The 26195-nt window shown below is 34.2% G+C and overlaps 1 protein-coding gene across 1 annotated transcript in view; it reads left to right on the top strand.

The window, feature by feature from the left end:
- Positions 1-22630, top strand: part of LOC143224745 (domesticated amidase effector 2-like) — a 32425-nt gene extending 9795 nt beyond the window's left edge. Inside the window, exons 2-4 of the mRNA XM_076453013.1 lie at positions 18908-19062; positions 21773-21892; positions 22418-22630. Coding sequence (XP_076309128.1) covers positions 18908-19062; positions 21773-21892; positions 22418-22525 — 383 coding nt within the window. The 3' untranslated portion in view covers positions 22526-22630. The remainder of the gene's footprint in view (positions 1-18907; positions 19063-21772; positions 21893-22417) is intronic.
- Positions 22631-26195: the final 3565 nt, after the last annotated feature.

The raw sequence follows: 26195 nt of genomic DNA, 5'->3' as shown, positions 1-26195 counted from the left end.
TCACATGTTCTATTGTAATTCCTGTACGCTAAATCCGAAAATGATATCCATTTTTCTACGTCACGTACACGTTTTTCACAAAATATTTTATGATATTTTACATAAATGTAAACAACTATTGGTTATTGAGTTCTCTGAACCAATCGCGACGTGAGAGACTTATTGAATGCTCCCAAGAGAAACACAACTAGTATATAAACGGTTCACATGCCGCATAATGTATCATTTCTGGATAGTATTTGTTTGTGCGTGCATTTTGACATTGGTTTTTTTAATATTATTTATTTGTCGCTATGGGAAAAAGAGGTCGTATAAAAATGACCCCAAAATATTCTGTTATATTTGCAGTAAATTTTTAGTGGGCCTCAGATCAGGAAATTTATTTCTTATAAATAGTGTAAAAGGACAATGGGAAAATTGACCCCATAGACCCAAACGTTTTAGACAAGTTCAGTTGCCACCTGTGAAGTTTCATAAAGATCCGTGATTGCATCGCAGATAATTTCACACACAACAAATGGTCAAATGCAAATTTCTGATTGAACACTTTTAATAAAGCAAGTTTTGTCAGAACTAGAGAAATACAATCAAATATCTAGGAAAGGCTAAAACGCCTCTTCGTTCTTGCCAGGACATCTACAAAACAGTTTGGTTCAACTTTAATATCACGGTGAATGTATAATGAGGCCAGGCCATTCAATCGATCTTCAGTAGTGGTATTTCTCAAATACGTTTTGAGTCTTCTGAGAGTTAAAACGAACGCTCCACTGAGCTCGTTGACTCAAGCAGCGTGGCAAATACTTTCAGCAGTCTAGAAATGACTGGGAACATTTCTGCATTGCACATTGCATATGCATATATGACATTTTTTTGTCTGTTGTTTGCAAGTGATTTGTACCAAACCTGAAGTTCACCTACTGCAGCTACTGAAGTGCTGTCAATGTTAGCCTTGTATATATTGACCAACTCTTTAATTTGGTTACATTGTTGTGTTGTAAGTTCTGACCGTTCTGTGGTAGTTCCGGATGGTAGTAGACACATGAAGTTTGTAAGGAGAGTTTTGTGACTGGATGGACGGTCACATATTTGTGAAAGAAAGTGATAAAAAATGGTGCAAATACAACAATACGAAAGTATTCCTCAGGGCTAGTGGTTTGTGGGTTAGCACGGTACATCTGTCTTTTAGCCTGCCTTAGCATTATGATGTCAATTTGAAGCTCATTACAGAGTTTGAGTCTCACAGAAAATGTTGTTAAATTCATTCACAGTATTATTTCTGAGTGAACGGATTAAATCTTCCACTATTTCTGCGTGATGCATCGCAGCACCTAAATCAATATTCTGTTGCTGCAGTAAGTTGCACAGGGGTAAACTAAAGGAAAAAATTTAGCAATGGTAAGTATAATGATGATGAATTCTGGCTGTGTTATAGAAGACAACAATTGATTGGCTTGCGTGGCAGAATCTCTGTCTTGCTAACCTGATATGGTCTCAAGGGCTCTGCAACTGCATGGATTAATTATAGAAAGACAATAACTGAGTCATGCCTCTCATACCACCGGGTGGGGCAGAGATCTTTCAAATATTTTTCCTTTCGATTCAGGTGCTTTATTCTCCACCGAAAGAGCCAGAACGTGCTTTCATTTGGGTGTTTGAGAAAGTTTTCAATGCTAGAAATTACTCCCATGCAATTTCGCACAAGAACTTCTTTACAAGCATCAGAAATTGCCACGTTTAGAGAATGGGCACTGCAGTATACATAGGGTGCAAGTGGGAATTTATCAGTTATGTGTCTCTGGACACCATTGAATTTCCCACTCATAGAGATAGCACCGTTGTACCCTTGTCCTCGCAGGTAAGCCATGTCAATACCATATTTTGTCAGATTGGTTATGATAACATCAGCCAAGGTTTTGTCTGTCACATCATAAACAGGTATAAATTGCAAAAATCTTCTCTCATTGCAACAGAGTTGTCATTGGCATGCTAATATCTAACACACAGCGAAAACTGTTCAATGCCTGAAATATCTGTTGTTTCATCAGCTAATATTGAGAAACACTTTGAAGCATTAACCCTGTTGACCAAAGCGTAAAGAACATGAGTATTACAGGCATTGATGATTTCATTTTGAATTTGAGGACTCAGATACGTAGAATTTCTCTTTGTACTCCCAAGGCTTGCTGAAAGCTTGACATCACCCTTTGCCCTCCAGCGCAAAATTGCCCGAAAATTCCCATCATTATTGATTGGCTCCTCATAATTTTCACCAACAAACATTGGACCAGAATCATATTTTCCTTCAAAGCTAAACCCTGTCTCCCACACAGCAATACAGTATCAATAATAGGCATTAAATATTGCCGGTTCTGTTCAATTTCTTACTTGTAAGTTGCATCAAGCTGCAAGTTCACAGATAAACTTGTGTTTATGACCTGTAGAAACTTGTTAGCTTTTTCTTTACTGTCTTGGTAGTACTGTTTCAATTCATGTGCCTTGAAGTCTTCAACAGCCTTCTTCCAGTTTGTGTATGAAAATTTCACTAGTTGTCCTAATTTCTGGCTTCCAACACCAGCACCATCAGGAGCAGAAAGACAGCAGTACTTACAGAAAGCACCCTTTGCATGTTGACTACAGAGTAGCCATCTCCACTGTGAAAGCCAACTATGCAGAGTGTTTGCATGATTTTCAATAAAAAATTAAAATAATGAGGAGTCGACTTACCTGTTTACCAATGCTGATATCATCAGAAGTGTAATTTCCAACGTCCCAGACTGGACCTGAGGTGGTAGTGGCAGCACTGTTGGAAGGCTACGGTGATGACTCTGACAATTCAGTTGACAATTCTGATTCAACCTGATTGGCTGCAGCAGATTGATCAGGTTCAGCCTCATGAATGGGTTTAAAGAACCCATGCAGTGTCTTTTGTTTTCTCAGGCTTGACATAGTGAATGATTGTTTATCGCAACTTCTGTTTGTCAACGTCACATTCACAGTACCGTTGGCGCCATCTATAGTGAATGATTCACTATAGATGATGCCAATTATGCTAGGTTAGTGCCATGGTGCTGCCAGCCTGCCACGGTGCCATCCTCTGTTTATTTATGAATTTCATTCTTGAAATCCAGGAATCTGAACATATATTGTCCATGACATTTGAATACAGATTATACACACTATACATATGTTTTGCACTCTCTTGAGTGACTCTATATTTTATATTTTGATCACAGGACCGTAGGCCTACTTTGCTGAGCCTGATAACTTTAAGTCATATATTATATATATAGGCTTATATATTTATTTATGATTTAAAAATAAGACAAACACCTCAGTGCGCCATTCTGAAATTTGCCAAGAAGGCGGTCTCAGAATGCATAATTCAGGCTTTTCTTTTATGTTTTTATTTAAAATTTCCGGGGAGCATGCCTCCGGACTCCCTAGCATGGTTTCGCGCCCGCGGCACTTCCATCAAGCACTGAAACTACCCCCCCCATGACCATTTCTGGCTACGCCCCTGTTTTCATGTAACAACGGAAAAGCTTCATGATAATTTTATTTTAACAGAATTAAGACTGATGTTTTGGAAAAGATTAAAATAATTATAATTTTGTTGTAACGTTTTAACTTAGTCAGCAATGTTTTATAGATAGCAGCACATGTTAAGAAATGTAAACTGCTGTACTTAAGTATGTATTATGTTTGTCTGAAAACATTCCGGAATAGTTTCAATTTACTTACTATTTTTAGTATTTATTTTTACAGTGTTTCACTCAAATAAAAAAATGCAACTTTCATACAAATGAAAACACTAGTGTTTCTATAACAACAAAAGTCGATTGCTTGATTACTTGTACCAATGTGAAGTGAATATAGTTCATGAGTGTTGATTTGTTTGCAGTATTTCATTATATTAAGAGAAATTGCTAGAAAATGTAAGTATGTGAAGAGCCAGACAATCTTGAGTGAGTTTATGATATTTTACTCTTTAAGAAAAAAATTCTGAATTTCAATATTTCGTACACTGAAAAATATATTATTAATAATATTCATATATATATATACATATATACGGCTGTAAAATTTGTAGAAAAAAGAAATTTTATTTTTATGGTTTAAACAAACTACCAGTGTAAGTAACCACAGTTTAATCTCTGCGTTTAACAGCTAACACGCTTATCCTAACCATTATTGCTTGTCATTTGTAAAGAGGAAAAACTACAAAACTGTGTTAGAGAACTAGTTTGGGAATGGGAAATAGAAAAAATAATTTAGGATGATTAAATGTAATAACGTATCTATTTTTATATTTTTTGCAAGTTAAACCGTACTACTTTATACTAATAACGGTTAGGAGTAAATAGCAGATTAATACAAAACAACAACAACAACAAACAGTCATATTTGCTGTTGTAAGGATTAAGTACATTATATTAACATGATTTTGAATATGTAACTCAGCAAATTCTACGATAACCACAATCTGCATACATTCGCGGCAAAAGGGCATGTATCAGAAGTACATTTAGCGTTACGTAGGTAGAGTGATGACACTGAAAACTGACCGCCTTTGGGAAAGGTATGTAATAGTCCTTACCGACGCAAAGTTTTCACACATTCAGATCATAAAGATGTGTTCAGGCCGGGGATTTAAAATCTCCAAAGGGGAATGTTCTTTTAATTTGAGGGCATTGGAAAACAAAGGAATATGTATCAACTTCGGATTACGGATTAATGTGCGATCAAACTGTTGAAGCAGGTTTTGGATAACTACCATTCTTGTATACTAGATGAATTTTTGAAAATAGGCAAAATATGGCAACCTTACGCTGCAGCCTTTTGTAATGGAAACTATGCTACAGGGCTATTTCATTTACAATACCATTTAATTTGTAGATAGCTGCTTTAGTATTTCTTTTCATGCAAAAATGCACACAAATAAAATATTAATTTTATTCAAGAAACAAAATGTAATAATAGAGTTAATCAGAATATATGAACTATAAAATATTATAAATGGATTCGAGAAATCCATTAGATGATGACATTTTTTGAAGTTTACAGAATTGTAATTTTAGAGGATAGGATGATATGACAATCAAATGTCTTCATTAAAGTGAATTGTGTTGAATAGATTTAGCCAAAAGATATATATATATCTTTATAATTTAGCAGTGTAAGACTAGAGAGAAGGCAGCTAGTCTTCACCACCCACCGCCAACTCTTGGGATACTCTTTTACCAACGAATAGTGGGATTGATCATCAGTTATAACGCTCCTCGGCGTTTGGTGCGATGGGAATTCGAACCCGCGACCCTTAGATTACGAGTCGAACGCTTTAACGCACCTGACCATGCCAGGCCGTAACAATGGAGGACATTTTTTCCTGTTATACAGACAATAAGATGTCATAATTTATATTTCCCATGTATTATGTATTAATTGTTTGAAGTTTAACTCAAAGCTACACATGGCGTATCTGTGCTCTGCCCACCTCGAGTATCGAAACCCGATTTCTATTGTTGTAAGTTTATGACATATCGCTTTGCCACTGGGGCTAAATGGTTAAAAGTAGTATATTAGAGATTTATCCATAAATCAGTATTGTTGTTTAGCCTTATGCTGACTAGAAATGTAAAACTGTGGAAGAGTTTGTGAATTTATAAAAAAGAGCAAAATAAATATAGAGTGAGGTATTACCTGCGTATTTTTTGTAGTTAAGCGCTAAGCTACATATTAAAAAATATATGATGCGCTCAACACAAGTGTCATACTTCTTATCAAAACTTACGTGCACATTGGTTCAGTTTTGAGAGAAGAAATATCCAGTCACTCAATGATACAGCGGTATGTCTGCGTATTTACAACATTAGACACCGGATTTCAATACCTGTGGTGAGCAGAGCACAGATAGCCCATTTTGTAATTTTGTGCTTAATATAAAACAAACAAGCAAACAGAAAACTCCGGTCTTGATTAAACAAACAAACAAGCAAACAGAAAACTCCGGTCTTGATTAAACAAACAAACAAATCGTACATTTGGCTTTCCTGTTTTCATGTCGGTATCACAGCGGCACTGAGAAACTCCAAGTTTCATAGGAACAGGTCAAACACTTGAGGCATAGCACAAATTAATCATATTATTTACATCGCAAAGTGGTAAAAATAATAACTACTCTACCTATGTTGCTTAAAGTGTGTTAACAGATATGGTTTTTGCTTCGACGTATGGGAGTTTTAATCTTGGATAAAGACCAGTTGAAATCAAACAAAATATACAGACTGAAGTAAATAGCAGGTTCACAGAGATAACCCTAATTCGTATGTTATCTGATGATTCATCCTATGATCCAGAAAGCTAAATGAGGAGAAAATGCAAACTTGTCGAAAGAGATATCAAACAAATTACGAATATTGAATTTTCACAAAATAATTACAAAGTTTTCAGGCACTTTACGAAAATAAATTGTTATATTAACATAAAAATTGGAGACAAAGTTTTATGATACTTGCTTGTGTCTCTTAAGTCTTCAGATAACGTGTTTTGGTTCTCCTTTACTCTTTTTAGATAACGTAATAACGCTGTTACTATTGTAGGCTTCGTTGTATGGATGCACTTGCTTCTAGTCTGAAAGAGCATGAACAAATTGAACATTAAATGGCATGCTTATACATTATGGAGTGATGGCGGAATCTGACAGTAGGGATCGGAGGTAGTTAAACTAGAGACAGTACCAATAGAACTAGTTTCACTGTATAATAATTACTGGTACACAGAAATGTGAGGGTTTTTTTGTTTTGAAACCTTCACATGTTCTATTGTAATTCCTGTACGCTAAATCCGAAAATGATATCCATTTTTCTACGTCACGTACACGTTTTTCACAAAATATTTTATGATATTTTACATAAATGTAAACAACTATTGGTTATTGAGTTCTCTGAACCAATCGCGACGTGAGAGACTTATTGAATGCTCCCAAGAGAAACACAACTAGTATATAAACGGTTCACATGCCGCATAATGTATCATTTCTGGATAGTATTTGTTTGTGCGTGCATTTTGACATTGGTTTTTTTAATATTATTTATTTGTCGCTATGGGAAAAAGAGGTCGTATAAAAATGACCCCAAAATATTCTGTTATATTTGCAGTAAATTTTTAGTGGGCCTCAGATCAGGAAATTTATTTCTTATAAATAGTGTAAAAGGACAATGGGGAAAATTGACCCCATAGACCCAAACGTTTTAGACAAGTTCAGTTGCCACCTGTGAAGTTTCATAAAGATCCGTGATTGCATCGCAGATAATTTCACACACAACAAATGGTCAAATGCAAATTTCTGATTGAACACTTTTAATAAAGCAAGTTTTGTCAGAACTAGAGAAATACAATCAAATATCTAGGAAAGGCTAAAACGCCTCTTCGTTCTTGCCAGGACATCTACAAAACAGTTTGGTTCAACTTTAATATCACGGTGAATGTATAATGAGGCCAGGCCATTCAATCGATCTTCAGTAGTGGTATTTCTCAAATACGTTTTGAGTCTTCTGAGAGTTAAAACGAACGCTCCACTGAGCTCGTTGACTCAAGCAGCGTGGCAAATACTTTCAGCAGTCTAGAAATGACTGGGAACATTTCTGCATTGCACATTGCATATGCATATATGACATTTTTTGTCTGTTGTTTGCAAGTGATTTGTACCAAACCTGAAGTTCACCTACTGCAGCTACTGAAGTGCTGTCAATGTTAGCCTTGTATATATTGACCAACTCTTTAATTTGGTTACATTGTTGTGTTGTAAGTTCTGACCGTTCTGTGGTAGTTCCGGATGGTAGTAGACACATGAAGTTTGTAAGGAGAGTTTTGTGACTGGATGGACGGTCACATATTTGTGAAAGAAAGTGATAAAAAATGGTGCAAATACAACAATACGAAAGTATTCCTCAGGGCTAGTGGTTTGTGGGTTAGCACGGTACATCTGTCTTTTAGCCTGCCTTAGCATTATGATGTCAATTTGAAGCTCATTACAGAGTTTGAGTCTCACAGAAAATGTTGTTAAATTCATTCACAGTATTATTTCTGAGTGAACGGATTAAATCTTCCACTATTTCTGCGTGATGCATCGCAGCACCTAAATCAATATTCTGTTGCTGCAGTAAGTTGCACAGGGGTAAACTAAAGGAAAAAATTTAGCAATGGTAAGTATAATGATGATGAATTCTGGCTGTGTTATAGAAGACAACAATTGATTGGCTTGCGTGGCAGAATCTCTGTCTTGCTAACCTGATATGGTCTCAAGGGCTCTGCAACTGCATGGATTAATTATAGAAAGACAATAACTGAGTCATGCCTCTCATACCACCGGGTGGGGCAGAGATCTTTCAAATATTTTTCCTTTCGATTCAGGTGCTTTATTCTCCACCGAAAGAGCCAGAACGTGCTTTCATTTGGGTGTTTGAGAAAGTTTTCAATGCTAGAAATTACTCCCATGCAATTTCGCACAAGAACTTCTTTACAAGCATCAGAAATTGCCACGTTTAGAGAATGGGCACTGCAGTATACATAGGGTGCAAGTGGGAATTTATCAGTTATGTGTCTCTGGACACCATTGAATTTCCCACTCATAGAGATAGCACCGTTGTACCCTTGTCCTCGCAGGTAAGCCATGTCAATACCATATTTTGTCAGATTGGTTATGATAACATCAGCCAAGGTTTTGTCTGTCACATCATAAACAGGTATAAATTGCAAAAAATCTTCTCTCATTGCAACAGAGTTGTCATTGGCATGCTAATATCTAACACACAGCGAAAACTGTTCAATGCCTGAAATATCTGTTGTTTCATCAGCTAATATTGAGAAACACTTTGAAGCATTAACCCTGTTGACCAAAGCGTAAAGAACATGAGTATTACAGGCATTGATGATTTCATTTTGAATTTGAGGACTCAGATACGTAGAATTTCTCTTTGTACTCCCAAGGCTTGCTGAAAGCTTGACATCACCCTTTGCCCTCCAGCGCAAAATTGCCCGAAAATTCCCATCATTATTGATTGGCTCCTCATAATTTTCACCAACAAACATTGGACCAGAATCATATTTTCCCTTCAAAGCTAAACCCTGTCTCCCACACAGCAATACAGTATCAATAATAGGCATTAAATATTGCCGGTTCTGTTCAATTTCTTACTTGTAAGTTGCATCAAGCTGCAAGTTCACAGATAAACTTGTGTTTATGACCTGTAGAAACTTGTTAGCTTTTTCTTTACTGTCTTGGTAGTACTGTTTCAATTCATGTGCCTTGAAGTCTTCAACAGCCTTCTTCCAGTTTGTGTATGAAAATTTCACTAGTTGTCCTAATTTCTGGCTTCCAACACCAGCACCATCAGGAGCAGAAAGACAGCAGTACTTACAGAAAGCACCCTTTGCATGTTGACTACAGAGTAGCCATCTCCACTGTGAAAGCCAACTATGCAGAGTGTTTGCATGATTTTCAATAAAAAATTAAAATAATGAGGAGTCGACTTACCTGTTTACCAATGCTGATATCATCAGAAGTGTAATTTCCAACGTCCCAGACTGGACCTGAGGTGGTAGTGGCAGCACTGTTGGAAGGCTACGGTGATGACTCTGACAATTCAGTTGACAATTCTGATTCAACCTGATTGGCTGCAGCAGATTGATCAGGTTCAGCCTCATGAATGGGTTTAAAGAACCCATGCAGTGTCTTTTGTTTTCTCAGGCTTGACATAGTGAATGATTGTTTATCGCAACTTCTGTTTGTCAACGTCACATTCACAGTACCGTTGGCGCCATCTATAGTGAATGATTCACTATAGATGATGCCAATTATGCTAGGTTAGTGCCATGGTGCTGCCAGCCTGCCACGGTGCCATCCTCTGTTTATTTATGAATTTCATTCTTGAAATCCAGGAATCTGAACATATATTGTCCATGACATTTGAATACAGATTATACACACTATACATATGTTTTGCACTCTCTTGAGTGACTCTATATTTTATATTTTGATCACAGGACCGTAGGCCTACTTTGCTGAGCCTGATAACTTTAAGTCATATATTATATATATAGGCTTATATATTTATTTATGATTTAAAAATAAGACAAACACCTCAGTGTGCCATTCTGAAATTTGCCAAGAAGGCGGTCTCAGAATGCATAATTCAGGCTTTTCTTTTATGTTTTTATTTAAAAAATTTCCGGGGGAGCATGCCTCCGGACTCCCCTAGCATGGTTTCGCGCCCGCGGCACTTCCATCAAGCACTGAAACTACCCCCCCCCATGACCATTTCTGGCTACGCCCCTGTTTTCATGTAACAACGGAAAAGCTTCATGATAATTTTATTTTAACAGAATTAAGACTGATGTTTTGGAAAAGATTAAAATAATTATAATTTTGTTGTAACGTTTTAACTTAGTCAGCAATGTTTTATAGATAGCAGCACATGTTAAGAAATGTAAACTGCTGTACTTAAGTATGTATTATGTTTGTCTGAAAACATTCCGGAATAGTTTCAATTTACTTACTATTTTTAGTATTTATTTTTTACAGTGTTTCACTCAAATAAAAAAATGCAACTTTCATACAAATGAAAACACTAGTGTTTCTATAACAACAAAAGTCGATTGCTTGATTACTTGTACCAATGTGAAGTGAATATAGTTCATGAGTGTTGATTTGTTTGCAGTATTTCATTATATTAAGAGAAATTGCTAGAAAATGTAAGTATGTGAAGAGCCAGACAATCTTGAGTGAGTTTATGATATTTTACTCTTTAAGAAAAAAATTCTGAATTTCAATATTTCGTACACTGAAAAATATATTATTAATAATATTCATATATATATATACATATATACGGCTGTAAAATTTGTAGAAAAAAAGAAATTTTATTTTTATGGTTTAAACAAACTACCAGTGTAAGTAACCACAGTTTAATCTCTGCGTTTAACAGCTAACACGCTTATCCTAACCATTATTGCTTGTCATTTGTAAAGAGGAAAAACTACAAAACTGTGTTAGAGAACTAGTTTGGGAATGGGAAATAGAAAAAAATAATTTAGGATGATTAAATGTAATAACGTATCTATTTTTATATTTTTTGCAAGTTAAACCGTACTACTTTATACTAATAACGGTTAGGAGTAAATAGCAGATTAATACAAAACCAACAACAACAACAAACAGTCATATTTGCTGTTGTAAGGATTAAGTACATTATATTAACATGATTTTGAATATGTAACTCAGCAAATTCTACGATAACCACAATCTGCATACATTCGCGGCAAAAGGGCATGTATCAGAAGTACATTTAGCGTTACGTAGGTAGAGTGATGACACTGAAAACTGACCGCCTTTGGGAAAGGTATGTAATAGTCCTTACCGACGCAAAGTTTTCACACATTCAGATCATAAAGATGTGTTCAGGCCGGGGATTTAAAATCTCCAAAGGGGAATGTTCTTTTAATTTGAGGGCATTGGAAAACAAAGGAATATGTATCAACTTCGGATTACGGATTAATGTGCGATCAAACTGTTGAAGCAGGTTTTGGATAACTACCATTCTTGTATACTAGATGAATTTTGAAAATAGGCAAAATATGGCAACCTTACGCTGCAGCCTTTTGTAATGGAAACTATGCTACAGGGCTATTTCATTTACAATACCATTTAATTTGTAGATAGCTGCTTTAGTATTTCTTTTCATGCAAAAATGCACACAAATAAAATATTAATTTTATTCAAGAAACAAAATGTAATAATAGAGTTAATCAGAATATATGAACTATAAAATATTATAAATGGATTCGAGAAATCCATTAGATGATGACATTTTTTGAAGTTTACAGAATTGTAATTTTAGAGGATAGGATGATATGACAATCAAATGTCTTCATTAAAGTGAATTGTGTTGAATAGATTTAGCCAAAAGATATATATATATCTTTATAATTTAGCAGTGTAAGACTAGAGAGAAGGCAGCTAGTCTTCACCACCCACCGCCAACTCTTGGGATACTCTTTTACCAACGAATAGTGGGATTGATCATCAGTTATAACGCTCCTCGGCGTTTGGTGCGATGGGAATTCGAACCCGCGACCCTTAGATTACGAGTCGAACGCTTTAACGCACCTGACCATGCCAGGCCGTAACAATGGAGGACATTTTTTCCTGTTATACAGACAATAAGATGTCATAATTTATATTTCCCATGTATTATGTATTAATTGTTTGAAGTTTAACTCAAAGCTACACATGGCGTATCTGTGCTCTGCCCACCTCGAGTATCGAAACCCGATTTCTATTGTTGTAAGTTTATGACATATCGCTTTGCCACTGGGGCTAAATGGTTAAAAGTAGTATATTAGAGATTTATCCATAAATCAGTATTGTTGTTTAGCCTTATGCTGACTAGAAATGTAAAACTGTGGAAGAGTTTGTGAATTTATAAAAAGAGCAAAATAAATATAGAGTGAGGTATTACCTGCGTATTTTTTTTGTAGTTAAGCGCTAAGCTACATATTAAAAAATATATGATGCGCTCAACACAAGTGTCATACTTCTTATCAAAACTTACGTGCACATTGGTTCAGTTTTGAGAGAAGAAATATCCAGTCACTCAATGATACAGCGGTATGTCTGCGTATTTACAACATTAGACACCGGATTTCAATACCTGTGGTGAGCAGAGCACAGATAGCCCATTTTGTAATTTTGTGCTTAATATAAAACAAACAAGCAAACAGAAAACTCCGGTCTTGATTAAACAAACAAACAAGCAAACAGAAAACTCCGGTCTTGATTAAACAAACAAACAAATCGTACATTTGGCTTTCCTGTTTTCATGTCGGTATCACAGCGGCACTGAGAAACTCCAAGTTTCATAGGAACAGGTCAAACACTTGAGGCATAGCACAAATTAATCATATTATTTACATCGCAAAGTGGTAAAAATAATAACTACTCTACCTATGTTGCTTAAAGTGTGTTAACAGATATGGTTTTTGCTTCGACGTATGGGAGTTTTAATCTTGGATAAAGACCAGTTGAAATCAAACAAAATATACAGACTGAAGTAAATAGCAGGTTCACAGAGATAACCCTAATTCGTATGTTATCTGATGATTCATCCTATGATCCAGAAAGCTAAATGAGGAGAAAATGCAAACTTGTCGAAAGAGATATCAAACAAATTACGAATATTGAATTTTCACAAAATAATTACAAAGTTTTCAGGCACTTTACGAAAATAAATTGTTATATTAACATAAAAATTGGAGACAAAGTTTTATGATACTTGCTTGTGTCTCTTAAGTCTTCAGATAACGTGTTTTGGTTCTCCTTTACTCTTTTTAGATAACGTAATAACGCTGTTACTATTGTAGGCTTCGTTGTATGGATGCACTTGCTTCTAGTCTGAAAGAGCATGAACAAATTGAACATTAAATGGCATGCTTATACATTATGGAGTGATGGCGGAATCTGACAGTAGGGATCGGAGGTAGTTAAACTAGAGACAGTACCAATAGAACTAGTTTCACTGTATAATAATTACTGGTACACAGAAATGTGAGGGTTTTTTTGTTTTGAAACCTTCACATGTTCTATTGTAATTCCTGTACGCTAAATCCGAAAATGATATCCATTTTTCTACGTCACGTACACGTTTTTCACAAAATATTTTATGATATTTTACATAAATGTAAACAACTATTGGTTATTGAGTTCTCTGAACCAATCGCGACGTGAGAGACTTATTGAATGCTCCCAAGAGAAACACAACTAGTATATAAACGGTTCACATGCCGCATAATGTATCATTTCTGGATAGTATTTGTTTGTGCGTGCATTTTGACATTGGTTTTTTTAATATTATTTATTTGTCGCTATGGGAAAAAGAGGTCGTATAAAAATGACCCCAAAATATTCTGTTATATTTGCAGTAAATTTTTAGTGGGCCTCAGATCAGGAAATTTATTTCTTATAAATAGTGTAAAAGGACAATGGGAAAATTGACCCCATAGACCCAAACGTTTTAGACAAGTTCAGTTGCCACCTGTGAAGTTTCATAAAGATCCGTGATTGCATCGCAGATAATTTCACACACAACAAATGGTCAAATGCAAATTTCTGATTGAACACTTTTAATAAAGCAAGTTTTGTCAGAACTAGAGAAATACAATCAAATATCTAGGAAAGGCTAAAACGCCTCTTCGTTCTTGCCAGGACATCTACAAAACAGTTTGGTTCAACTTTAATATCACGGTGAATGTATAATGAGGCCAGGCCATTCAATCGATCTTCAGTAGTGGTATTTCTCAAATACGTTTTGAGTCTTCTGAGAGTTAAAACGAACGCTCCACTGAGCTCGTTGACTCAAGCAGCGTGGCAAATACTTTCAGCAGTCTAGAAATGACTGGGAACATTTCTGCATTGCACATTGCATATGCATATATGACATTTTTTGTCTGTTGTTTGCAAGTGATTTGTACCAAACCTGAAGTTCACCTACTGCAGCTACTGAAGTGCTGTCAATGTTAGCCTTGTATATATTGACCAACTCTTTAATTTGGTTACATTGTTGTGTTGTAAGTTCTGACCGTTCTGTGGTAGTTCCGGATGGTAGTAGACACATGAAGTTTGTAAGGAGAGTTTTGTGACTGGATGGACGGTCACATATTTGTGAAAGAAAGTGATAAAAATGGTGCAAATACAACAATACGAAAGTATTCCTCAGGGCTAGTGGTTTGTGGGTTAGCACGGTACATCTGTCTTTTAGCCTGCCTTAGCATTATGATGTCAATTTGAAGCTCATTACAGAGTTTGAGTCTCACAGAAAATGTTGTTAAATTCATTCACAGTATTATTTCTGAGTGAACGGATTAAATCTTCCACTATTTCTGCGTGATGCATCGCAGCACCTAAATCAATATTCTGTTGCTGCAGTAAGTTGCACAGGGGTAAACTAAAGGAAAAAATTTAGCAATGGTAAGTATAATGATGATGAATTCTGGCTGTGTTATAGAAGACAACAATTGATTGGCTTGCGTGGCAGAATCTCTGTCTTGCTAACCTGATATGGTCTCAAGGGCTCTGCAACTGCATGGATTAATTATAGAAAGACAATAACTGAGTCATGCCTCTCATACCACCGGGTGGGGCAGAGATCTTTCAAATATTTTTCCTTTCGATTCAGGTGCTTTATTCTCCACCGAAAGAGCCAGAACGTGCTTTCATTTGGGTGTTTGAGAAAGTTTTCAATGCTAGAAATTACTCCCATGCAATTTCGCACAAGAACTTCTTTACAAGCATCAGAAATTGCCACGTTTAGAGAATGGGCACTGCAGTATACATAGGGTGCAAGTGGGAATTTATCAGTTATGTGTCTCTGGACACCATTGAATTTCCCACTCATAGAGATAGCACCGTTGTACCCTTGTCCTCGCAGGTAAGCCATGTCAATACCATATTTTGTCAGATTGGTTATGATAACATCAGCCAAGGTTTTGTCTGTCACATCATAAACAGGTATAAATTGCAAAAAATCTTCTCTCATTGCAACAGAGTTGTCATTGGCATGCTAATATCTAACACACAGCGAAAACTGTTCAATGCCTGAAATATCTGTTGTTTCATCAGCTAATATTGAGAAACACTTTGAAGCATTAACCCTGTTGACCAAAGCGTAAAGAACATGAGTATTACAGGCATTGATGATTTCATTTTGAATTTGAGGACTCAGATACGTAGAATTTCTCTTTGTACTCCCAAGGCTTGCTGAAAGCTTGACATCACCCTTTGCCCTCCAGCGCAAAATTGCCCGAAAATTCCCATCATTATTGATTGGCTCCTCATAATTTTCACCAACAAACATTGGACCAGAATCATATTTTCCTTCAAAGCTAAACCCTGTCTCCCACACAGCAATACAGTATCAATAATAGGCATTAAATATTGCCGGTTCTGTTCAATTTCTTACTTGTAAGTTGCATCAAGCTGCAAGTTCACAGATAAACTTGTGTTTATGACCTGTAGAAACTTGTTAGCTTTTTCTTTACTGTCTTGGTAGTACTGTTTCAATTCATGTGCCTTGAAGTCTTCAACAGCCTTCTTCCAGTTTGTGTATGAAAATTTCACTAGTTGTCCTAATTTCTGGCTTCCAACACCAGCACCATCAGGAGCAGAAAGACAGCAGTACTTACAGAAAGCACCCTTTGCATGTTGACTACAGAGTAGCCATCTCCACTGTGAAAGCCAACTATGCAGAGTGTTTGCATGATTTTCAATAAAAAATTAAAATAATGAGGAGTCGACTTACCTGTTTACCAATGCTGATATCATCAGAAGTGTAATTTCCAACGTCCCAGACTGGACCTGAGGTGGTAGTGGCAGCACTGTTGGAAGGCTACGGTGATGACTCTGACAATTCAGTTGACAATTCTGATTCAACCTGATTGGCTGCAGCAGATTGATCAGGTTCAGCCTCATGAATGGGTTTAAAGAACCCATGCAGTGTCTTTTGTTTTCTCAGGCTTGACATAGTGAATGATTGTTTATCGCAACTTCTGTTTGTCAACGTCACATTCACAGTACCGTTGGCGCCATCTATAGTGAATGATTCACTATAGATGATGCCAATTATGCTAGGTTAGTGCCATGGTGCTGCCAGCCTGCCACGGTGCCATCCTCTGTTTATTTATGAATTTCATTCTTGAAATCCAGGGAATCTGAACATATATTGTCCATGACATTTGAATACAGATTATACACACTATACATATGTTTTGCACTCTCTTGAGTGACTCTATATTTTATATTTTGATCACAGGACCGTAGGCCTACTTTGCTGAGCCTGATAACTTTAAGTCATATATTATATATATAGGCTTATATATTTATTTATGATTTAAAAAATAAGACAAACACCTCAGTGTGCCATTCTGAAATTTGCCAAGAAGGCGGTCTCAGAATGCATAATTCAGGCTTTTCTTTTATGTTTTTATTTATAAAATTTCCGGGGGAGCATGCCTCCGGACTCCCTAGCATGGTTTCGCGCCCGCGGCACTTCCATCAAGCACTGAAACTACCCCCCCATGACCATTTCTGGCTACGCCCCTGTTTTCATGTAACAACGGAAAAGCTTCATGATAATTTTATTTTAACAGAATTAAGACTGATGTTTTGGAAAAGATTAAAATAATTATAATTTTGTTGTAACGTTTTAACTTAGTCAGCAATGTTTTATAGATAGCAGCACATGTTAAGAAATGTAAACTGCTGTACTTAAGTATGTATTATGTTTGTCTGAAAACATTCCGGAATAGTTTCAATTTACTTACTATTTTTAGTATTTATTTTTACAGTGTTTCACTCAAATAAAAAAATGCAACTTTCATACAAATGAAAACACTAGTGTTTCTATAACAACAAAAGTCGATTGCTTGATTACTTGTACCAATGTGAAGTGAATATAGTTCATGAGTGTTGATTTGTTTGCAGTATTTCATTATATTAAGAGAAATTGCTAGAAAATGTAAGTATGTGAAGAGCCAGACAATCTTGAGTGAGTTTATGATATTTTACTCTTTAAGAAAAAAATTCTGAATTTCAATATTTCGTACACTGAAAAATATATTATTAATAATATTCATATATATATATACATATATACGGCTGTAAAATTTGTAGAAAAAAAGAAATTTTATTTTTATGGTTTAAACAAACTACCAGTGTAAGTAACCACAGTTTAATCTCTGCGTTTAACAGCTAACACGCTTATCCTAACCATTATTGCTTGTCATTTGTAAAGTTAAAACTACAAAACTGTGTTAGAGAACTAGTTTGGGAATGGGAAATAGAAAAAATAATTTAGGATGATTAAATGTAATAACGTATCTATTTTATATTTTTTGCAAGTTAAACCGTACTACTTTATACTAATAACGGTTAGGAGTAAATAGCAGATTAATACAAAACAACAACAACAACAAACAGTCATATTTGCTGTTGTAAGGATTAAGTACATTATATTAACATGATTTTGAATATGTAACTCAGCAAATTCTACGATAACCACAATCTGCATACATTCGCGGCAAAAGGGCATGTATCAGAAGTACATTTAGCGTTACGTAGGTAGAGTGATGACACTGAAAACTGACCGCCTTTGGGAAAGGTATGTAATAGTCCTTACCGACGCAAAGTTTTCACACATTCAGATCATAAAGATGTGTTCAGGCCGGGGATTTAAAATCTCCAAAGGGGAATGTTCTTTTAATTTGAGGGCATTGGAAAACAAAGGAATATGTATCAACTTCGGATTACGGATTAATGTGCGATCAAACTGTTGAAGCAGGTTTTGGATAACTACCATTCTTGTATACTAGATGAATTTTTGAAAATAGGCAAAATATGGCAACCTTACGCTGCAGCCTTTTGTAATGGAAACTATGCTACAGGGCTATTTCATTTACAATACCATTTAATTTGTAGATAGCTGCTTTAGTATTTCTTTTCATGCAAAAATGCACACAAATAAAATATTAATTTTATTCAAGAAACAAAATGTAATAATAGAGTTAATCAGAATATATGAACTATAAAATATTATAAATGGATTCGAGAAATCCATTAGATGATGACATTTTTTGAAGTTTACAGAATTGTAATTTTAGAGGATAGGATGATATGACAATCAAATGTCTTCATTAAAGTGAATTGTGTTGAATAGATTTAGCCAAAAGATATATATATATATATATATTGAAAAATGGTAAAGGAAATAAAGGCCTAAATAATCTATATGTAATATAATTCGAGCAATTTAAGTCATTAATGTTTAGATATTAAATTCACAAACCTTATTCTTTCTAGTTCTAAAAACTTGTAATGCTTTCGCCGAATGTGAGGACCCAAAACAATTCGTTGGAGAATGGATTGGGGGGAAAGACAGTTCATTGCTTCTGATTGAGAAATGTCCAAAGCTTACTGATACTAGTCCATATTTCGTGTGGAAAATTGGAACAAAGGTACACTTGATACTTCAAAAATATTCAAATAACTTTTCGTATTTTAAGAGTGAGTAAAACAAGGAATCACACTTAAAATAAATATCTACAACTGCACAGATTTTTCATTTTAAGACTTATTTTTGTTTTAAATTTTATGATTCTTTTCATAAACTGTATTGTTTATTTGGTATTAAACAGATCGTAAGTACGGAAACCACCATTCTAGCAAGTCTGCAGCAATCTGTTGGAGAGTCCAACCAACGTCATGTAAATCTTCCATGTGAACTCTTTGCTGTACTGACAATTATATGTGCTTTAGGGGCAGTAACATGATAACAGAAAACTTAATATATAGTGTTAAACATTGTTTTTACCAAGGTTTATTTGTGAAGATATTACATAAATTTCTTTTAGCATATATTGATACCATATACTAGTTCCTTATTAGCTTCTTTCTATATAGCCAAAGCACTGCATTGGGTACCATGACAGCTACTTAAGACCCTAAATTGTATCAGTATTTTCATTCAATCAGAACCGTTATGACATGCTATTGGTACGAATATATGAGAATTCTAAATAATAATAATAATATTTTCACTATGACTCATTCAGTTGTCAACAAGAATCAGTAAAACATTTCTGTAGTTTTGAAATTTACATTTTGCAATAGCATAAAAGAATCAGCCCCATAAAGTGAAAACAATGACAAAATATTATTTGTTCTAACATTTTGTACAGAAGTGTACATTTGTATTGTTTTCAAACTAAGTGTGACTATAAGGATAGGCTTAGACTCTAGTCCCTCTCGAGACTTAGTACCAAAATAAACTGAGATAAATGTAAAAGAAGTTAAATAAAAAATTAGGGAGTAAATATGGGAGCCCCATAAAGTAGGGAAACAAGGTAGGAATGGATAAGGTAATATTATAGAGCTTGGTATTTTTTGACATGTGCAACCTCAAAGTGTGTGTGACCATCATTCTACTCATTCTTATGCTATGTTTTACTGTTAACTTTGATTCCATTATGGACTTGAATTCAGTTTTTCTCAGCAGCTAATCTTTTATAAGTAGTCAATAAATTTAAGAATTTCGAAGATAAGTAGTTATGAGACTATTCTGTTGGACCATCTCTTACTATTTAGATAACTATAATGTCTCCCATAACCCAAGTATGACTATTGGAGGCCCCCAGTGGTACAGTGATATGTCTGTGGACTTGCAATGCTAAAAACACAGATAGCCCATTGTATAATTCTAATGTTGGTAAAGATAAAACATACGGAAATAAAAGTGTTAAAAATCTATGTAATCTATGTATCTTTATATGTGTATACTTAGAGAGAGAGCGAGGAAGAGCTTAACTTGATGAGAACATCTTAATATCTTAGGGGGCTACATAATAAGCTTTTGTTTGTTACTTGAATTTTGTGCAAACCTATTCCTGAGATATCTGTGCTAACTATTCCAAATTTTAAAGTGATAGTGTTAAGGAAAGGCAGCTTGTTAACACTATCGACTACACTAATGAATAGTGGGATTGGATATTGCATAATACCGCTTTTACGGCTGAAAGATCGAGCATATAATGTATTATTACAAATTGTGACAAATGAAACTGCACTATCTACATAGACTAAGGAATTTTATATAATGCTTTTGAATTTTGGCCACAATGGCCTCGTGGTTAGGGTGTTGAGTTGATGAATTCATGGGCTCATGGTCTGCATTCAGTTGTTACAGAAATGCTCTGTGCACACAAGAATGATCAGAGATAAAAGTAGCTAAAGAGTTAGCAGTAATTGCTGTTTGCTACCTATTATCTCTATTATTTATTATTTAAGAATAAGTATGCATTAATAGCCTTTGTGTATATCTACATGAAAGTTCTAATCCTTTAAAATTATGTACTTAATGGTTAGAACAAAAATTAAGTTTTAAGTTTGGAATAGACTAGACTAGAACTGGTGAATTTGTTGAACGGGTAAAATTCAAAATCAGGATTATGGTTTGTTATAAAACATTTCACAAGCAAAAATAATTAAGTTCTAATCATTTTTGGTGTCAGAGTTGTAAGTGAATAAAAATACTTTCTCACCATTGCATTATTATTTGTTTAAAATATTTAAATTATTTTGCTGACTATAGATTTTAGATAGAATTGCACATGATGTAAGGTTTGCTGCTACAGTATGTGAAAAATACAGTACTATTCTCTTTTCAACTTCTCATGTTCAATTTATACTAAAATTAAATGATTTTCGGTATTGTAGTGTATGTATATGTATGACCTTTAACCCAGTTAGCTTTGTATATTATTTGTGTTACAATACAAAATGTGCTCTGCTTGTTCATAAAATCGTGTGTCACTTTAATAAAATTTAATTACGAGTATATCAATGGTAATATTTTCGTTTTATTGATTAGTATGTTCAGTTACAAAAGCAATTAATATACAAATCAAACTAGGAATAATGAAATAAATAACCACATGTCATTAGTGTCTTATTATATCAGGTAAAAATTTAGATGTTTCAGAAGAGGAGGAGATGAAAACAAATGCTTATTTTAATTGAATATTTGATTGTTTTTGGCCTCTTTTATTTCAAAATAATATAAATCTTTGCCTAGGTTAAGTTTATAATTAAAGTATTTCACCATATTAATCGTTATTTTATTGAAAAATTGGACGAAAGGTTTGAATTTATGTTGTTCATACACTTCAGGTAAAAGAGAATTGTAGAGAAATTCCAAAATGGACAGCGATAGCTACATTTCTTTCCTTTGGCAATAAGTACGGTGGTCATTCGGCTATATTTGAATCTTGTGACAACACTGGAATTTGGGTAAGTAAATAATGATAACATAGAAATTAACTCACACTTGTATAATTATTTGATATCATTACAGTTAAAACGTACATTCAATTTGTAGAACATAATACTCATGAGAATAATAACGTCTTTGTTTCGTATATGAAAGTCTGGAATAAAAATGATCGAAAATCGTTTAATATCGAAAATTAACCATTTACCTTTTATTGATGAAACTATATATATATATATATATTCTGGCAATAAGCATATTTGATTCACTTTCATTTTATTATGAATAAGTCGCAAGTTTAATATCTGAAAATGCACGGACTCTTCTGACAAAGAAAACCTTTGCTGGGCAGATAAACATGTACAAGGTACTTAGAAAAAACAAACCTTATAAAAATGAAGAAAAAGATTAATCTTTTTCACGTTTGTGCCATTTATTGCGTTGTGACACGTTTATCGCTGTTAACTTTTCTTTGATATCCATAACATCATATTCAATAGTTTGTAAGGGTATCTGTAAAGTACATTTTGCTTTCAATATTATAGGTTTATGACCAACGACCAGCTACAGAACCAGTCGAGCGAAGAAAACTGATATACACTGGACCTCCTGTATATAATGGAGACTATTACTACACAATTGAAGTAGAATAATTAAAATGCCAAATTCCAAAGAAATCGCGATTTTATTTCAAAATTCTGAATTCTATACACCTGTTCTACACATACTAAATTTATTGAAATAAAGAAGAAACAATAGTCGATGTTCATGAACGTCATTTAATACCGTAGTATTCTTATGTACAATAATTACAAAGAGGTACGAACTGTAATTCTAGTAGCTATAGAAATGTAAAAAACGTTATGCGGGACTAAATAAATTCTGAATTGACGAAATGGAAAAAAGGAACAGAATACAGTGTTGAGAAAAGTAAAATCAATCATTATTTATCAAATTGAATGCACAAAACGTAAGATAATGCTACTAGATGGCAGAATGAATGTTCGTATTCTGAATTAACTTCATAAATACTGTTTTGGAGCGAGAGAGCTACCTGACGTATACTTTGACAAGCAGGATTGTCCCTCCAAACGTTCTTGCATCACCTACATTAATGGACACTCTTAGGTGCATAGTTTTTAGGCATTTCTTGCTTTAATGTGATGTCACAAGAGATAACCAGAAGATGTGATCTAGGTCTGTCCTGTGAGAAGGTCTAAAAATAGTTATGTGGGGCACACACCTAGATTTATATAACTAACATACGAAATATGGCCAGTATTGACATTATGTAAAGTTTAAAACTAATCAAATATAAAAGTTGGTTCTTGTAGTGCTCCAGTTATTATACCTGCAGAAACACTTAACCAGATGACAGGTACATAAGTCAAACAGCGCAATTCTCAGTAAAATCAAAGCTACAATACAATATTAACTTGTGATATCATAATGTTATAAAAGCACTTTAAGACAAACAAGAAATATCCAGATAAATAATATATCTTTTTGGTTAAGTAATAAAATCTTCCAAAAGTACACTTTAACAGAGTAATGCACAACAAAAATAAAGCCTTTTTCAACAATGAATTGTAAACACAACAATACAGCGAAATGCAGTGTAACCTTAAATACTGGTGAAAGTAATTTACAGGTATCGCATAATTATAAGTATACAAAAACTTTGAGTACTGTAAAATTAGAAAACCCCAATGTTCAATAATAAATAATCATAACTACAACAGTATGTCAAAATACATCCAAAACAACTAAAAAGTGCAAAAAATATTTTATTGGGATTAAGTAACATTCACTAAATACTTTTTATAAAAGGTCGATATAGAAACATACACAATATCAGATGCAACGTATACAATAAAAATACTTGTGACTGCATCCCAGAAATCTACAGTAAGAAGTACATCCTGAAATTAAATCTGTAGTTTGAGGTAAATATATATATATATGAATATAAGTTTCTCGTTTCTGTAGTGTTAATATTTATTTATAAATTATTCTTTCTCCTGAACATGTGCTGGTTTCAAATACTACATAGTTAACGGCGACAGTCGTAGAACTAGAGAACACAAATATAAACTCTGACTTGCAAGAAGTTATCTTCAGCTAAGACAATTTTTCTGTCAGAGTGGTTGGCCTCTAGAAGGGGTTGCTGTGGAGGCAGTACATTTAAGTGAAATCTTGATAATTATATGAATTAAAAGGACACGTTTTGAGAGTTTTAAGTTATAGGTCCCTTGTTCTCTCTAAACATTAGATCTTGTTATTAAGTTTATCTTGTTTTGAGTAACTTTAGGGTCTTTGTCATTCTTAAAGTTGGATGTGTCCTGCTCGCGAAGAGGGCTGCTTCATTAACGTAGAATGAGAATGACTGATCAACATAGAAGCTCACTGACACGTGTTAAACGCGAAATCTTAAGCAGGAACATCTTGAAAAGTTGTTCTTAATCCTGGCCTCATCTAAGCTTGACCTAATTTTGTTATTATGAAAAAGTAATAAGTCATCATGAGCAAGCACACATGCTCTAAGGTTTCTTTAAGTTTTAATTCAGATTGTATCCCAGAACGGCTGGTATGGGTATTAACACTTTTATTGGAATGTTGTGTTTTGTTATAAGTTTTTTTTTAAATGTTGAAACTATCACTGGAACTGATACACAATTTAAAACAGAAATCCACAAAAAAATCATCCATACTGGATTACACACTCCCTGGGACTCAGCACATGAAACAAAACTACAGCTCAAAATATTAAGAAACTAAATAAACATAGCCACAAAACTATGTTCACCTGATAAATTTAACGATGAAATCAACAAAATAAAAATACACTTCATCAACATCAACAAATTTCCTCAAAAAACCGTGGAAAATATTATACGCACACATAGACCAACAACAAACAAACAAACACATTTATTTTAGTGCCTATGTTTGTTTTTGTATAGTTTTCTTTTGCATGTGACGTATATTCTTGACTGTATATTGCACAAGTCAAGCCTGTTCTCGAAACTTCTAAAGAATTCTTGAAAGTGAAAATCAACAGCACTTTGTTTTTTGAAATTTCGCGCAAAGATACACGAGGGCTATCTGCACTAGCCGTCCATAAATTAGTAGTGTAAGACTAGAGGGAAGGCAGCTAGTCATTACTACCCACCGCTAACTTTTGGGTTACTCTTTTAACAACGAATAGTGGGATTGACCATAACAAATAACGCCCACACGGCTGAAAAAGCGAGCATGTTTACTGTGACGGGGATATGAAGCTGCGACCCTCAGATTACGAATAAAACGCCTTAACCTACCAGGCCATGCCGGGCCATTTGTTTGACAAAAGCGCGTGAGAATATTGTCGAAAGTTATACAAACTCGCGTGATTCCTATGAAAAGGCGGGTAACCGACTGAACAAAGAATATTTTTAGACAGCTACAATCAGTTGTATTGTTTGCATATTTGTATATTAAAATATATTTGTGTTCAAAAAGAGAAATATATGTACCAATCTTGTTAACAAATAATATAAATTCAATAATATTAACATTTAATTAACTACTGAGCTCAACTTCAAATTTACGATTATTTGTAATAGTAATATGTAACGTACATAACGCAATAAATCGGTGATTCGTCCGAAATAAAATTATATACGTAACATTAAGTTTTAAGTGAGGTATTATCCTTTTAGGACTTATAAATGGTAAGGAAATTTAAGACTATACATTTGTAAAACATGAGATAAAGTAACATGTGCAAATTATTTTGTCACAAATTAGTAAAAGTATTATTGTATAACAAATGTTTTATTGACAATGTAAATTGTTGTATAAAGTATAAGTTCAATTATTGCATGAAATGACCCTTTCTAAGGCGATTTAAACATAGATTCATCTTTGTATGTGTCAGATTGGGTAAGAAATAGTCCTTTTACTAGGATAGGAAAAGTAATTATGTGTTGAATTAGCAATATGCGTCCTTTTATGATGATTTAATTACGTAATGAGTTATTGTTAATCGTCCTTTTTAGATCGAATTAAGTGTAATTGATTTAAGAATTAGTGTTAAGCGTCTTTTTATCACGATTTCATAATACATGTTTCAATTGAATATTGTTATGCATCCTTTTAGGACAATTTATTAGTCTTAACATTATTTTCATTGCGTATTAATTATAAATGATTTAATTAACTTTCATATTGGTCATTAATTATATTTTTGTTAAAACATATGTTATATATGTCACTGCTGTCTAAAACATATTTTCTACTTATAAGTTAATTAACTAATGAATTAGCTTTCACCATTCTTTT

The sequence above is a fragment of the Tachypleus tridentatus genome, chromosome 1, assembly GCF_004210375.1.
Source record: "Tachypleus tridentatus isolate NWPU-2018 chromosome 1, ASM421037v1, whole genome shotgun sequence".
NCBI lineage: Eukaryota > Metazoa > Arthropoda > Merostomata > Xiphosura > Limulidae > Tachypleus > Tachypleus tridentatus.
The sequence above is the reverse complement of the archived record's forward strand: the minus strand, read 5'-3'. Positions and strand labels throughout refer to the sequence as shown.